At 41.2% G+C, this 14,227-nt stretch overlaps 1 protein-coding gene across 1 annotated transcript in view; it reads left to right on the forward strand.

Annotated features, from left to right (window-relative positions):
* The window catches only part of LOC122423346 (antigen WC1.1-like), a 51,759-nt gene that overhangs the window by 14,579 nt on the left and 22,953 nt on the right, over window positions 1-14,227 (forward strand). The window contains exons 5-8 of the mRNA XM_043440302.1: window positions 2,107-2,199; window positions 2,276-2,590; window positions 3,817-4,131; window positions 13,464-13,778. Coding sequence (XP_043296237.1) covers window positions 2,107-2,199; window positions 2,276-2,590; window positions 3,817-4,131; window positions 13,464-13,778 — 1,038 coding nt within the window. The remainder of the gene's footprint in view (window positions 1-2,106; window positions 2,200-2,275; window positions 2,591-3,816; window positions 4,132-13,463; window positions 13,779-14,227) is intronic.

Raw genomic sequence — 14,227 nt, forward strand, 5'->3', positions numbered from 1 at the left:
TGTCCTTTTTAAGACTCTCTGTTCTGTTCCATGTTATCATTTGTCTATCCTCACGCCAATACTGCATTTTCTTAATTATCATAACTTTGTCGTCGTTGTTGTTCAATCACTAAGTCATGTCTGACTCTTTGTGACTCCATGAACTACAGCTCACCAGGCTTCCATGTCCTTCACTATCTCCCAGAGTTTCAAACTTTGTAGTAAGTCTTAATAATTTTAATTTACAAGAGTTACTTTATATTAACTCCTCTAACTTTGTTGCTTTTCTTACCAACTGTGATGGTCATTCTTGGTTGCTTGTATTTTGTATGAATTTAGAAATCAGCTTGTCATTTCACCAAAAGAAAAGCTGAAGGCTATTTTCATTGAGATTAGATTTAAAAATTTGAGAGCAGACAAAGAAATTTGAGGATGATTGACAGTGACAGTGTTGAGTTTTCCAAATCATTGATATAATACATCCCTCCGTTCAGTTAGATCTTGAATTTCTCTCAGAGATTTTGCCCATCTTCTACTAGGATTTCTCCTAGGTATTTTATTTTTGATGTTATGAGTATTTTTGTGAAAGTGTCCTGGCAAAGAATTCTCTTTGAGTTGTTTTCATCTTTTAATTTTTTAAATTTTGATGTCATTTGAGACATTAAAATGTTGGGAAAGTAATATAAAAATTCCCTTATAACCTTTACCTGGGTTTCTAAATGTTAGTATCAATATTTTGCTTTAATCTTTCTGTGTGTGTGAGTGCCTTTCCTTCACGATTCCCCTTCTGCCCCATTTCTTCCTGAATATGTAAAATCTTTCTGAATTAAGTTGAAGAAATGATGTTCCTTTACCCTTAGAACACTTCTAGGAGTTTTTTTTTTACAGAACCAGAGTTCAGTCAAGTCTTTAAATGACTTCAGCTCCAGGTGACATCTAATTGCAGCACTGAAAGACCCCACTGAAAGACTGCCAAACTGAGTTTTTTTCCTGATCAATGACTCAAAATCATAAGCAAAATGAAGTATATATTCTTTTTCTTCAGCTAAAAGTTTTGCCTTTTCATATTGATCAAATGGCTAACATCGTTGAATCACATAAAAAGCAAGAGAGTTCTGGAAAAACATCTTCTGCTTTATTGACTATGCCAAAACTTTGAGTGTGTGGATCATAAAAAACTGTGGAAATTTCTTAAAGAGATGGGAATACCAGACCAGCTTACCTGCCTCCTGTATGCAGAAATATCAAGAAACTCAGAAATGCTGATGACACCACCTTTATGGCAGAAAGCAAAGAGGAGCTGAAGAGCCTCTTGATGAATTTGAAAGAGGAGAGTGAAAAAGCTGGCTTAAAACTCAACAATCAAAAAACTAAGATCAAGGCATCCAGTCCCATCACTTCATGGCAAATAGATGGGGTAACAGTGGAAACAGTGGCTGACTTCATTTTTTTGGGCTCCAAAATCACTGCAGATGGTGACTGCAGACCAAGAAATTAAAAGACACTTACTCCTTGGAAGGAAAGTTATGACCCAACCTAGACAGCATATTAAAAAGCAGAGACATTACTTTGCCAACAAAGGTCTGTCTAGTGAAGGCTATGGTTTTTCCAGTAGTCATGTATGGATGTGAGACTTGGACTGCAAAGAAAGCTGAGCACCGAAGAATTGATGATTTTGAACTGTGGTGTTGGAGAAGACTCTTGAGAGTCCTTTGGACTGCAAGGAGAGCCAACCAGTCCACCCTAAAGGAGATCAGTCTTGGGTGTTCATTTGAGGGACTGAAGAAGCTGAAACTCCAATACTTTGGCCACCTGATGTGAAGAGCTGACTCATTGGAAAAGACCCTGATTCTGGGAAAGATTGAGGGCAGGAGGAGAAGGGGACGACAGAGAATGAGATGGTTGGATGGTATCACTGACTCGATGGGCATGGGTTTGGGTGGACTCCGGGTGACTTCGCGTGCTGTGGTTCATGGGTTCGCAAAGAGTAGGACACTACTGAGCGACTGAACTGAAGTAACTGAACACAGCTTTCATCTTAGGCTCTATCACTAGGTCATTATTTCCCTTAATTCAGTTTCCTGTTCTTCAGCCCTTCCAGACTTCTGATCATTGTTGTTTCTTCAGGAAACCAGACCCAGGTGCTGCCCCAGTGCAACAACACCCTGTCTGAACCAGCAGGCGCTGCGGCCTCAGAGGAGAGCGCCCCCTACTGCTCAGGTGAGGGTCCCACAGGACAGAAGACCCTATTCATTCCCCAGGTCAACGCCCCATTGTCCCTTTTCTCTCTCCTCAGACAGCAGACAGCTCCGCCTGGTGGACGGGGGCGGTCCCTGCGCCGGGAGAGTGGAGATCTTTGACCAGGGCTCCTGGGGCACCATCTGTGATGATGGCTGGGACGTGGAAGATGCCCACGTGGTGTGCAGGCAGCTGGGCTGTGGAGAAGCCCTCAATGCCACGGGGTCTGCCCACTTCGGGGTGGGATCAGGGCCCATCTGGATGGACGACCTGAACTGCACTGGAAAGGAGTCCCACGTGTGGAGGTGCCCTTCCCAGGGCTGGGGGCGGCACGACTGCAGACACAAGCAGGACGCGGGGGTCATCTGCTCAGGTCTGCGCTGCACACTGTCCACAGGCTAGGGGAGTGTGGGGCCCTGGAGGACGGGGTCTGAGCTCTGAGGGAGAGGTGCTGAAAGGACCAGAGAAGGAGGCTTCCTCCCATGGAGCCTGTGTTTCCAGCAGATGTGAAGACGAGGTGCTTTCACTTCCTCCTGCTTCAGCTGAGGGTCTGGTCCTTTCTTCTCCTCAGTGTTTCCTGGCAGTACCATTTTTTACAGTTTTTGTTGAAAGCAAGGCTCTCTCTCCAGTTACATACAAAAATTTTAAACCCACGGTACTAGTTTCCATTTGCTTCCCTAACAATTTACCAATTAGTGGTTTAAAACAGCATATATTTATTTCCTTACTCTTCTGTAGCTTAGATGTCCAGCAAGGATCTCACTGGGCTGGGATCAAGGCTTCAGCAGGGCTGCATCACTTCTGTGGCTCTGGGGGAGAATCTATTTCTTGTCTTTTCAATCTTCTAGATGAAAAAAAGGAAAGTTATTCACCCAGTCGTGTCTGACTCTTTGTGATCCCATGGACTGTATCCTGCCCCGCCCCTCTGTCCATGGAATTCTCAAGCTTCTAGAAACCACCTACATCCCTTGGTTCTCAGCTCCCTTCATCCATTATCAGACCAGCAATGCTGCAGGCCTCCAAATATTATCGAGAGTCACATCTCTCTCTCTAGGCAGAGCTAAGAAATGTATTCCATGTTTAAGGATAGTGGGTCTAAGGATGTGCTTAGACTGGGCTCACATTGTTAATATAATTAATATTCTAGATTAATCTCACCATCCCAAGATCCTTTTCTTAATCACATCTGTAAATCCCTTTTGTCAGGTATGGTAACATATTCACAGGTTGCAGAGATTGGGATGTGGACATTTTGGGGTTAATTATTCTGCCTATCTCCCTAATATCCACATCACATCCCTTGACACACTCTTCAAAGATTTGGTCAGGAAGCTGAATTCAGCTGCCCCTCCCTGACTAGCGCCCACAGAGATTGGTCTTCCTCTCAGTTCATATCCACTACACCATTGTGGTAGAAATAGAAGGACAGACACAAATGGACAAAGTCAGTTAAAAGTGAGGCAATGTCAGTCTTGCCATCTAGTGGGTACCTCTTAAACAAGGTCAGAGATTAAAGTTCACCATTTCTAGAAGAAAGGAAAACCTAAAACATCCAGCAAAGTTTTCACTGTGTCTTGTCTCCTCCCCTTTCAATCTTAGAGTTCCTGGCCCTCAGGATGGTGAGTGAGGACCAGCAGTGTGCTGGGTGGCTGGAAGTTTTCTACAACGGGACCTGGGGCAGTGTCTGCCGCAACCCCATGGATGACATCACTGTGTCCATGATCTGCAGACAGCTTGGCTGTGGGGACAGTGGAACCCTCAACTCTTCTCTTGCTCTTAGAGAAGGTTCTAGACCCCGGTGGGTGGATGGAATCCGGTGTCGGAAAACTGACACCTCTCTCTGGCAGTGTCCTTCTGACCCTTGGAATTACACTTCATGTTCTCCAGAGGAGGAAGCCTACATCTCGTGTGCAGGTGACTTACTGTTTCTGTGTGTCTGTCCTAACCCTGTAGGATGCAGTGAGATTTGATATTTTAAAATCTAAGTGGTGAGTTTAATTTGGGTCCACAAAATGACATTAAGTGAAATTGTTAGTTGCTCAATCATGTCCGACTCTTTGTGCCTGCATGGACTATAGCCTGCCAGGCTCCTCTGTCCACGGGATTCTCCAGGCAAGAATACTGGAATGGGTTTCCATTCCCTTCTCCAGGGGATCATCCCAACCTAGGTATTGCAATTGAGTCTCCCGCACTGCAGTCAGATTCTTTACTGTCTGAGCCACCAGAGAAGCCTAAATGAGGTAAGGATGGAACTGATTTTATCCACATATTCCAATCCTGTTTGTTAAAATTTTTAATTGAGATGTAATTCTTGTAACATTATATTAGTTCTAAGTGTAAAACATAGTGTTTATGTTTTTGTACATATTGGTAAATCATCACCACATATACAGTAATATCCATCACCACATGTAGTTACATTTTTTTTCTTATGATCCCACAAGTAAGAATTTGCATGCTGCAACTAAGACCCAGCGCAACCAAATAAATAATTAATTTAAAAAGAGAGTATTATTCTCTTCATAGTCTTGACGTAAGAACATGCTTCATGGTTTTTTGTTTTTTTTTTTTTAAATTCACATTAGGGCTTTCCTGGTAGCTAAGCTGGTAAAGAATCCGCTTACAGTGCAGGAGACCCTGGTTTGATTCCTGGGTTGGGAAGATCCACTGGAGAAGGGATAGGCTACTCACCCCAATATTCTTGGGCTTCCCTGATGACTCAGCAGGTAAAGAATCTGCCTGCAATGTGGGAGACCTAGGTGCGATCCCTGGCTTGGGAAGATGCCTGGAGAAGGGAAAGGCTACCCACTCCAGTGTTCTTGCCTGGAGAATCCCAGGGATGGGGGAGCCTGGTGGGTTGCCATCTATGGGGTCGCACAGAGTCGGACACGACTGAAGTGACTTAGCAGTAGCAGAGTGACTGTCACAAACACTATATACAAAAATATTATCTTCTTTTCTATATTACAGTTTTATGATATCTTTCATGACAATATTTTTTTCTCTAGAATGCTTTAAAATTTTTTATTTATTTGTAGGAACTCTCTATAAACAAACATCACTTCAGTTCAGTCGCTCAGTTGTGTCAGCTTCAACATTAGTCCTTCCAATGAACACCCAGGACTGATCTCCTTTATATTGGACTGGTTGGATCTCCCTGCAGTCCCAGGGACTCTCAAGAGTCTTCTCCAACACCACAGTTCAAAAGCTTCAATTCTTCAGCACTCAGCTTTCTTTATAGTCTTATAAAGAAACATCACTTACTCTTCCTTAAATATTTTTGTAAATATTTCCCCCATTTTTTGCATATATTTTAAAGGTTATATATGTGAATGGGGGGTTATGTTATCAAATCTATAATGGTTTACTTTTTTGACTTCTGCCTTTAATGAAATGTTTCATATGCCATTCTTAATCCCAAAATAACATTGAATCAAGTTTTATTTTCTGCAAATAATTTTCCAGTTCCACTAAAGAATATTCAAAACCTAATTTTTTAAACCTAATTTTGAATTCATTTATTTATCTGAATTTATTTTACTATGTGTGATTGTGTAACATCATCAGCAGATAACAACTATATTTTAGATATGTGATAGCTTCATCACAAAATAAAAACACATTGCTTCATGATTTCCTGGGTATGATGTCAAAAGTACAGGTAACAAAGCAAAAATAGACAAGTGGGAATATATCAAACTTAAAAAGCTTCTTCAAGCCAAAGGAAACATCAACTGAGTGAAAAAACAAGCTAGCACTAATTATGTAAGGTATTATTTTCCAAACAAACAAGGAACTCTTGCTACTCAAGAAAAAAAAATCCAAAACCTAATAACTCAGTTGAAAAATTGGCCAAGGGCTTGAATAGAAATGTCTATTCAAGAAGACATTTGATGTCTATAAAGAAGACATAAAAATGGCCAATGGGTATATGAAAAATGCTTGACATTGTCAATCATCAGGAAATGTAAATCAAAACCACAAAGAGATATCATCTCACACATGTCAGAATGACGTTTGTTTTTTTTTAAAGACACATAAGTGTTGGCAAGGCTGTGGAGAAATTGACACTTTCTGTCTACTTATCCACATTAAATGTATAAATTATATTAATAAAGCTATGCAATCCAGGGGTTAAATCTCTGGACTTTCACTGTCATGGGTCCAAGTTCAATCCCTGACCTGGGAACTAAGATCCCACGAGCCTCAACACAGCCAAAAAACAAACAAACAACAACACAAAAACTATGACCAAAAAATCTGTATGATTTACAGTGATGTCCCTTTTCATTCTTGGTATTGTTAACTTCATTTACTCTCTGCTCTTCATTAGTATTGATCAGTGTTCATCAGTTTTCAAGGAGCCACGCTTAAAGGGTTTTCTATCTTATGCTTACCTTTTTTTCCATTCATTTTTGTTCCTTTTAAAATTAACCCCAACATTCTACATCCTTTAGACTTTCTCATCTAGTTTCTTAATTGGAAGCTTATTTTTTTTCACTTTCAGTCTTTCCTCTTCTCTAAATCTAGGGTATAAATTTCCCTTAGGCACTACTTGAGTTTCATCATAAGAATTTATGATAATATCATTATTTTGTGTTTTTTATCATTATTATCCTATCTTTATTATAATTATTTCATGATATTTTGTAAATTTTAAATTTATTCCCAGACTCAGGTGTTTTTTGAAAGGGTGTTGCTGAATTTCCCAAAATAGGGATGGCTAACAATTTTTCTTATTAATTCTTAATTTTATTCCACTGTGGTCAGAGTAAATACTCTGTATGAATTCAAAGAGTGAAATATTTTGTCCTATTATGTGGTCATTTTTGATAAATGTTCCTAGTGCATTTACAGTAATGTGAACTCTTGCATTGCTGGGTGCATTGCTCTATGTGTTACTTAGTTAAATGTGCTGATCATGTTGTTGTACATCTACTGTATTCTTTGTTTTTTGTATGTTTGGTCTGCATGCTATTGAAAAAGATACAGTAACAATCCCCCATTTTGATTGTAATTTTGCCTATTTCTTCTTTTCATTCTGTCAAGCATATTTCAAAGCTATGTTCTGTTAACCTTTCTTGAATTTTGATGTCTATATCTTTATTAAGGGTGCATCTCATTATAATCATGAGAATTCCCTCTTTAATTCAATTAGTGTTCAGTCAGTTCAGTTGCTCAGTCGTGTCCGACTCTTTGTGATGCTATGGACTGCAGCATCCCAGGCCACCCTGTCCATCACCAACTCCCAGAGTTTACCCAAATTCATGTCCATTGAGTTGGTGATGTCATCCAGCAATCTCATCCTCTGTCAGCCCCTTCTCCTCCTGCCACCAATCTTTCCCAGCATCGGGGTCTTTTCAAATGAGTCAGCTCTTCACATCAGGTGGCCAAAGTATTGGAGTTTCAGCTTCAACATCAGTCCTTCCAGTGAACACGCAGGACTGATCTCCTTTAGGATGGACTGGTTGGATCTCCTTGCAGTCCAAGGGACTCCCAAGAGTTTTCTCCAACACCACAGTTCAAAAGCATCAATTCTTCAGTGCTCAGCTTTCTTTACAGTCAAACTCTCACATCCATATATGACTACTGGAAAAACCATAGCCTTGACTAGATGGACCTTTGTTGGCAAAGTAATGTCTCTGCTTTTTAATATGCTGTCTAGGTTGGTCATAACTTTCCTTCCAAGGAGCAAGCATCTTTTAATTTCATGGCTGCAGTCACCATCTGCAGTGATTTTGGAGCCCCAAAAAATAAAGTCAGCCAATGTTTCCACTGTTTCCCCATCATTTGCAATGAAGTGATGGGACTGGATGCCATGATCTTAGTTTTCTGAATGTTGAGCTTTAAGCCAACTTTTTCACTCTCCTCTTTCACTTTCATCAAGAGGCTCTTTAGTTCTTTTTCACTTTCTGCCATAAGGGTGGTGTCATCTGCATATCCGAGGTTATTGATATTTCTCCCGGCAATCTTGATTCCAGTTTGTGCTTCATAAAGCCCAGCGTTGCTCATGAGGCACTCTGCATATAAGTTAGGTAAGCAGGGTGACAAAATACTTTTCTTATTTGGAACCTTTTCTTATTTGGAACTCCTTTTCTTATTTGGAACCAGTCTGTTGTTCCATGTCCAGTTCTAACTGTTGCTTCCTGACCTGCATACAGGTTTCTCAAGAGGCAGGTCAGGTGGTCTGGTATGCCCATCTCTTTCAGAATTCTCCACAGTTTATTGTGATCCACACAGTCGAAGGCTTTGGCGTCGTCAATGAAGCAGAAATAGATGTTTTTCTGGAACTCCCTTGCTCTTTCGATGATCCAGTGGATGTTGGCAATTTGATCTCCGGTTCCTCTGCCTTTTCTAAAACCAGCTTGAACATCTGGATGTTCTCGGTTCACATGTTGTTGAAGCCTGGCTTGGAGAATTTTGAGCATTATTTTACTAGCGTGTGAGATGAGTGCAGTTGTGCGGTAGTTTGAGCATTCTTTGGGATTGCCTTTCTTAGGGATTGGAATGAAAACTGACCTTTTCCAGTCCTGTGGCCACTGCTGAGTTTTCCCAATTTGCTGGCATATTGAGTGCAGCATTTTCACAGCGTCATCTTTCAGGATTTGAAATAGCTCAACTGGAATTCCATCACCTCCACTAGCTTTGTTTGTAGTGATGCTTTGTAAGGCCCACTTGACTTCACATTCCAGGATGTCTGGCTCTAGGTGAGTGATCACACCATTGTGATTATCTGGGTCATGAAGATCTTTTTTGTATAGTTCTTCTGTGTATTCTTGCCACCTCTTCTAATATCTTCTGCTTCTGTTAGGTCCATACATTTTCTGTCTTTTATTGAGCCCACCTTTGCATGAAATGTTCCCTTGGTATCTCTAATTTTCTTGAAGAGATCTCTAGTCTTTCACATTCTATTGTTTTCCTCTATTTCTTTGCACTGATTGCTGAGGAAGGTTTTCTTATCTCTCCCTGCTATTCTTTGTAACTCTGAATTCAAATGGGAATATCTTTCCTTTTCTCCTTTGCTTTTTGCCTCTCTTTGTTTCACAGATATTTGTAAGGCCTCTTCAGACAGCCATTTTGCTTTTTTGCATTTCTTTTTCTTGGATGGTCTTGATTCCTGTCTCCTGTACAATGTCACAAACCTCCATCCATAATTCATCAGGTACTCTATCAGATCTAGTCCCTTACATCTATTTCTCACTTCCACTGTATAGTCATAAGGGATTTGATTTAGGTCATACCTGAATGGTCTAGTGGTTTCCCCCACTTTCTTCAATTTAGATCTGAATTTGGTGATAAGGAGTTCATGATCTGAGCCACAGTCTGCTCCCAGTCTTGTTTTTGCTGACTGTATAGAGCTCTCCATCTTTGGCTGCAAAGAATATAATCTATCTGATTTCGGTGTCGGCCATCTGGTGATGTCCATGTGTAGAGACTTCTCTTGTGTTGTTGGAAGAGGGTGTTTGCTATGATCAATGTGGTCTTTTGGCAAAACTCTATTAGCCTTTGCCCTACTTCATTCTGTACTCCAAGGTCAAATTTGCCTGTTACTCTAGGTTTTTCTTGACTTTGTACTTTTGCATTCCAGTCCCCTATAATGAAAAGGACATCTCTTTTGGGTGTTAGTTCTAAAAGGTCATGTAGGTCTTCATAGAACCATTCAACTTCAGCTTCTTCAGCATTATTGGTTGGGGCATAGACTTGGGTTACCTTGATATTAAATGGTTTGCCTTGGAAATGAACAGAGATCATTCTGTTGTTTTTGAGATTGCATCCAAGTACTGCATTTTGGACTCTTTTGTTGACTATGAGGGCTGCTCCATTTCTTCTAAGGGATTCTTGCCCACAGTAGTAGATATAATGGCCATCTGAGTTAAATTCACCCATTCCCGTCCATTTTAGTTCACCGATTCCTAGAATGTTGACGTTCACCCTTGCCATCTCCTGTTTGACCACTTCCAATTTCCCTTCATTCATGGACCTAACATTCCAGGTTCCTATGCAATATTGCTCTTTACACCATTGGACCTTGTTTCTATCACCAGTCACATCCAGAAGTGGGTGTTGTTTTTGCCTTGGCTTTTTACCTTCATTCTTTCTGGAGTTATTTCTCCACTGATCTCCAGTAGCATATTGGGCACCTACTGACCTGGGGAGTTCATCGTTCAGTGTCCTATCATTTTGCCTTTTCATTCTGCTCATGGGGTTCTCAAGGCAAGAGTACTGCAGTGGTTTGCCATTCCCTTCTCCCGTGGACCACATTCTGTCCAGCCTCTCCACCATGGCCCATCCGTCTTGGGTGGCCCCACACGGCATGGCCTAGTTTCACTGCATTAGACAGGATGCGGACCTGTGATCAGATCGGCTGGTTGTCTGTGGTTGTGGTTTCGGTCCATCTGCCCCGACGCCCTCGCTCAGCACTATTCTCAAGTCATGTATCTTTTCTAGAGTCTGCTTCCTGGGACACTGATCAAGCTACTCCAGTTTTCTTACAGCTAGTACATTTCCCCATCATTTTACTTTCAACCTTTCTTTGTTTTCATAACATAAAGTGATCATTTTGCAAGTAACATTTGTGTCAGTTTTGTTTTATCTTAATCCATTTACTGTAAATGCAATTACTAATATTGATGTGTTGGTATCTGCCATTTGCTTTTAATTGATCCACATGCTTTATGTTCCTTTTTCTCCCCACCTTTTTTTCTTCCTTTAGTATTAATAAATGTGTTATTATTCCAGACTTCCCTTTTTCCTTTTGATTTTCAGCAGCTTTACTAGGAGTAGGGGTTTTCATACTCTTCCATTTATAGTTTTAAAAAAATTCTCTATCATTATATCTTCAAATATGACTTCTGTAGTTCTGTCTCTCTGTCTCTGTATCTCTTCTCTCTCTCCTACTCTTTCTTTTCCTTCTCATCTCTCATCTTTAGGATTCCTCTAAATCACTATATTCTAAGTTCTATCTAAAATTGTTGAACTTGTTCATTCACTTTTTAATCCTAGATATTTTATTTTAGGTTGGCAATGGTTCCATTGCTATTTTTATTTGTGTATGATTATTTGTTAATTTTTTCATCTTTTTACCTGTATAGTCTCTCCTTCTCTCTTTCCCCCTAAATACATTGATCATAGTTAAAATCCTTATGCATTTCTATCATGTGTGTCTCTGCATTCTCTTATCTCTTTTTTTCACTTTGGTCATTTGTCATGTTATCCTAACTTGTCAAATGTCATGTCATTTTTTAATTGAATACTATAAATTATATGTGAAAAAGTAAGATACTTCTGATACATTTTCTAACACCTGAAAGGATTTACCCTTTGTTTTGCTAGGCAGATGGGGGAAGGGGTGTGTATCACTCAAACATCTAAATATAACCTAAAACTGAGCTGTAACAAGTGTGGGTTGCAGTTCTGGTAACACTCAGTCCACCTCTGATTTCTCTGTCCCTATGACAGGGGCTTTCAGAGATTTCAGTTCAGAGCCTGGATTCTCTGGTAGCTCAGTACCCAAGAGAATGAGAAAGACTCTACTTTCCAAGTCTTTTTATATAGTTCTTTAGCCTCCTGTCCTTCATAGCTTATCTACTGGGCAGATCTTTGAGGAGAAAACCTGCTGTGTGAGAGAGGCTCTCAAGACTCTAATTTTGTCACTCAAGCACCAGGTAACTCCCAAATTATGCTGGCTTCCTGTCACAACAATAGTCCTCTGCATGCCCAAGCCCAGATTCTGAATCATTAAATTATGCAATGAATTGGCAAATTCCCAGAGAAAAAGAAGCTATAGATCCTTGGCTAACATTGAAATAGTCTCCACTCTTTAGAATTTTAGCATATTTAGTCCATGTTGTGTCAACAAATGCTGAATGCATTTACTGTCTCTTAAAAAAACATTTTCCAGCTTTTAAAGTTGTATCCAGCAAGACCCAGCAAAACTCATTGGCCTGCTGTGAACTCCTCCATTCTCCGTGGAAGTGGAAAATTTTAGGTTTAATTCTCTATTTCATCATTTACTTAAAGTGCAACGCTGATAGACTTTCTTTAATGTTTCTTTACATCATTTTTATGTATAAAAGGAGAGGAGAATACAGTGAGCCTGTTAATGTTATTTGTTCAAGGGCTTGCAGGAATGTAACCTATTTCTGCTCAGTGATAGAACTAGAAGGACTTCGCTGGTGGCTCAGCTGTAAAGAATCCACCTGCAATGCAGGAGACACTGGTTAGATCGCTGGGCCAGGAAGATCCCCTGGAGGAGGGCATGGCAACCCACTTCAGTATTCTTGCCTGGAGAATCCCATGGGCAGAGGAGCCTGGTGGGCTACAGTTCATAGGGTCTTAAAGAGTCGGACATGACTGAAGTGACTACGCAAACATATACACTATTTCCCCCTAAAGATCACATAACTCCAAAATTTGAATAACAGAGATTCTTGACACAAAGTCCAAGGAGGGATTATATTTTTGGGGGGAGAAGAAGCAGCATTCTATGATTCCCAGTGGAATCTGGCCAGTGTCAGTGTTACCTGACATCATCTCTCATGCAAAGTTGTTCAGTCTACTCAAAGAGATCACATTGTTTGCAAGTAAGTATCCAGATCTGAAGTCTGAAGCTTAGAACTGCAAATGAAATATTCTGGGGGTAAACCAAGATATCACAGAATCCATTTGTTTTTCAGTTCTGAATGACTATACCAGGGAGAAGGATTCTAATGGTAGAGGATTCATGATTGCTATCCGAGGCATTTGAGGCCAGTTCCTGACTCCGCTCCCTTTAATCAACCCTTTTAACTCTTAGGTCAACGGCATGAAAATGTGTGTGCTTTGAAAGGAATCCATCCAGCTGCCAGCTCATTCCTGTGACTCTGAACTCATTTAACTGCTCCCGATAGAGACACTAACATTTTCTGTAAATCTTTCTCTGATGCTATGCAGAACGACAGATCAGAATGTTAACTCTGATAGGACCTTGTACCACCTTCTGTCTCAGACTACTCACTAGAGTGTTTTCAACTTAATATTTCCTGTTTTATTTTCTTCCTATTTTTCAACCTTATTATTCTCTTGCCACTGGTATAAAAAACCAGACCCAGCTGCTGCCCCAGTGCAACGACTCCGTGTATGAAGCAGCAGGGTCGGCAGCCTCAGAGGAGAGCGCCCCCTACTGCTCAGGTGGGGGTCCTACAGGACAGAAGACCCTTCTCAACCCCTGGTGTCATCACCCCATCGTCCTGTTTCTCTCTGCTCAGACAGCAGACAGCTCCGCCTGGTGGACGGAGGCAGTCCCTGCGCCGGGAGAGTGGAGATCCTTGACCAGGGCTCCTGGGGCTCCATCTGTGATGACTACTGGGACCTGGACGACGCCCGCGTGGTGTGCAGGCAGCTGAGCTGTGGAGAAGCCCTGGATGCCCCTATCTCTTCTTACTTCGGGACGGGATCAGGGCCCATCTGGCTGGATGAAGTGAACTGCAGAGGAGAGGAGTCCCAAGTGTGGAGGTGCCCTTCCTGGGGATGGCAGCAACACAACTGCGATCATCAAGAAGATGCAGGAGTCATCTGCTCAGGTATGGTCAGTTCTTTGTCCACCGGCTGAGAAAATGGAAAGTTCCAAGAGAGCTGGTGTCTGGTCAGCAGGGCAATAGGAGATAGGTGGGCTAGATGGGACTGAGGCACCTCCCCATCCTCCCTGAGTGCACTGTGGCTGTGAGTGATGAGCTTCATTTACTTTCCTCTTATTAATCTCTGCTATTCTTTTCTTCTCCAGTGGACTTACCTGATGCTAAAATAGCTTTATTTATTCTCCCAATTAAAATAAATCCTCATAATTTTTTTTCATAATTCACTTTTTCTAAGAGTGAAACATATGCTAACTGCCACATACACATTCTCTTTGCACAGGGAGGCTATGAGAAGGAGGGACAAAAATGAGGATGTACTTTCCTGGGTGGAGTTGTTTCTGTACAAACAATGTGAGACATTATTTTGCACTAGGCTAGCAGGAGTGGGGAGAAGG

Source organism: Cervus canadensis, chromosome 21, assembly GCF_019320065.1.
Source record: "Cervus canadensis isolate Bull #8, Minnesota chromosome 21, ASM1932006v1, whole genome shotgun sequence".
In the NCBI taxonomy this organism is placed as follows: Eukaryota; Metazoa; Chordata; class Mammalia; order Artiodactyla; family Cervidae; genus Cervus; species Cervus canadensis.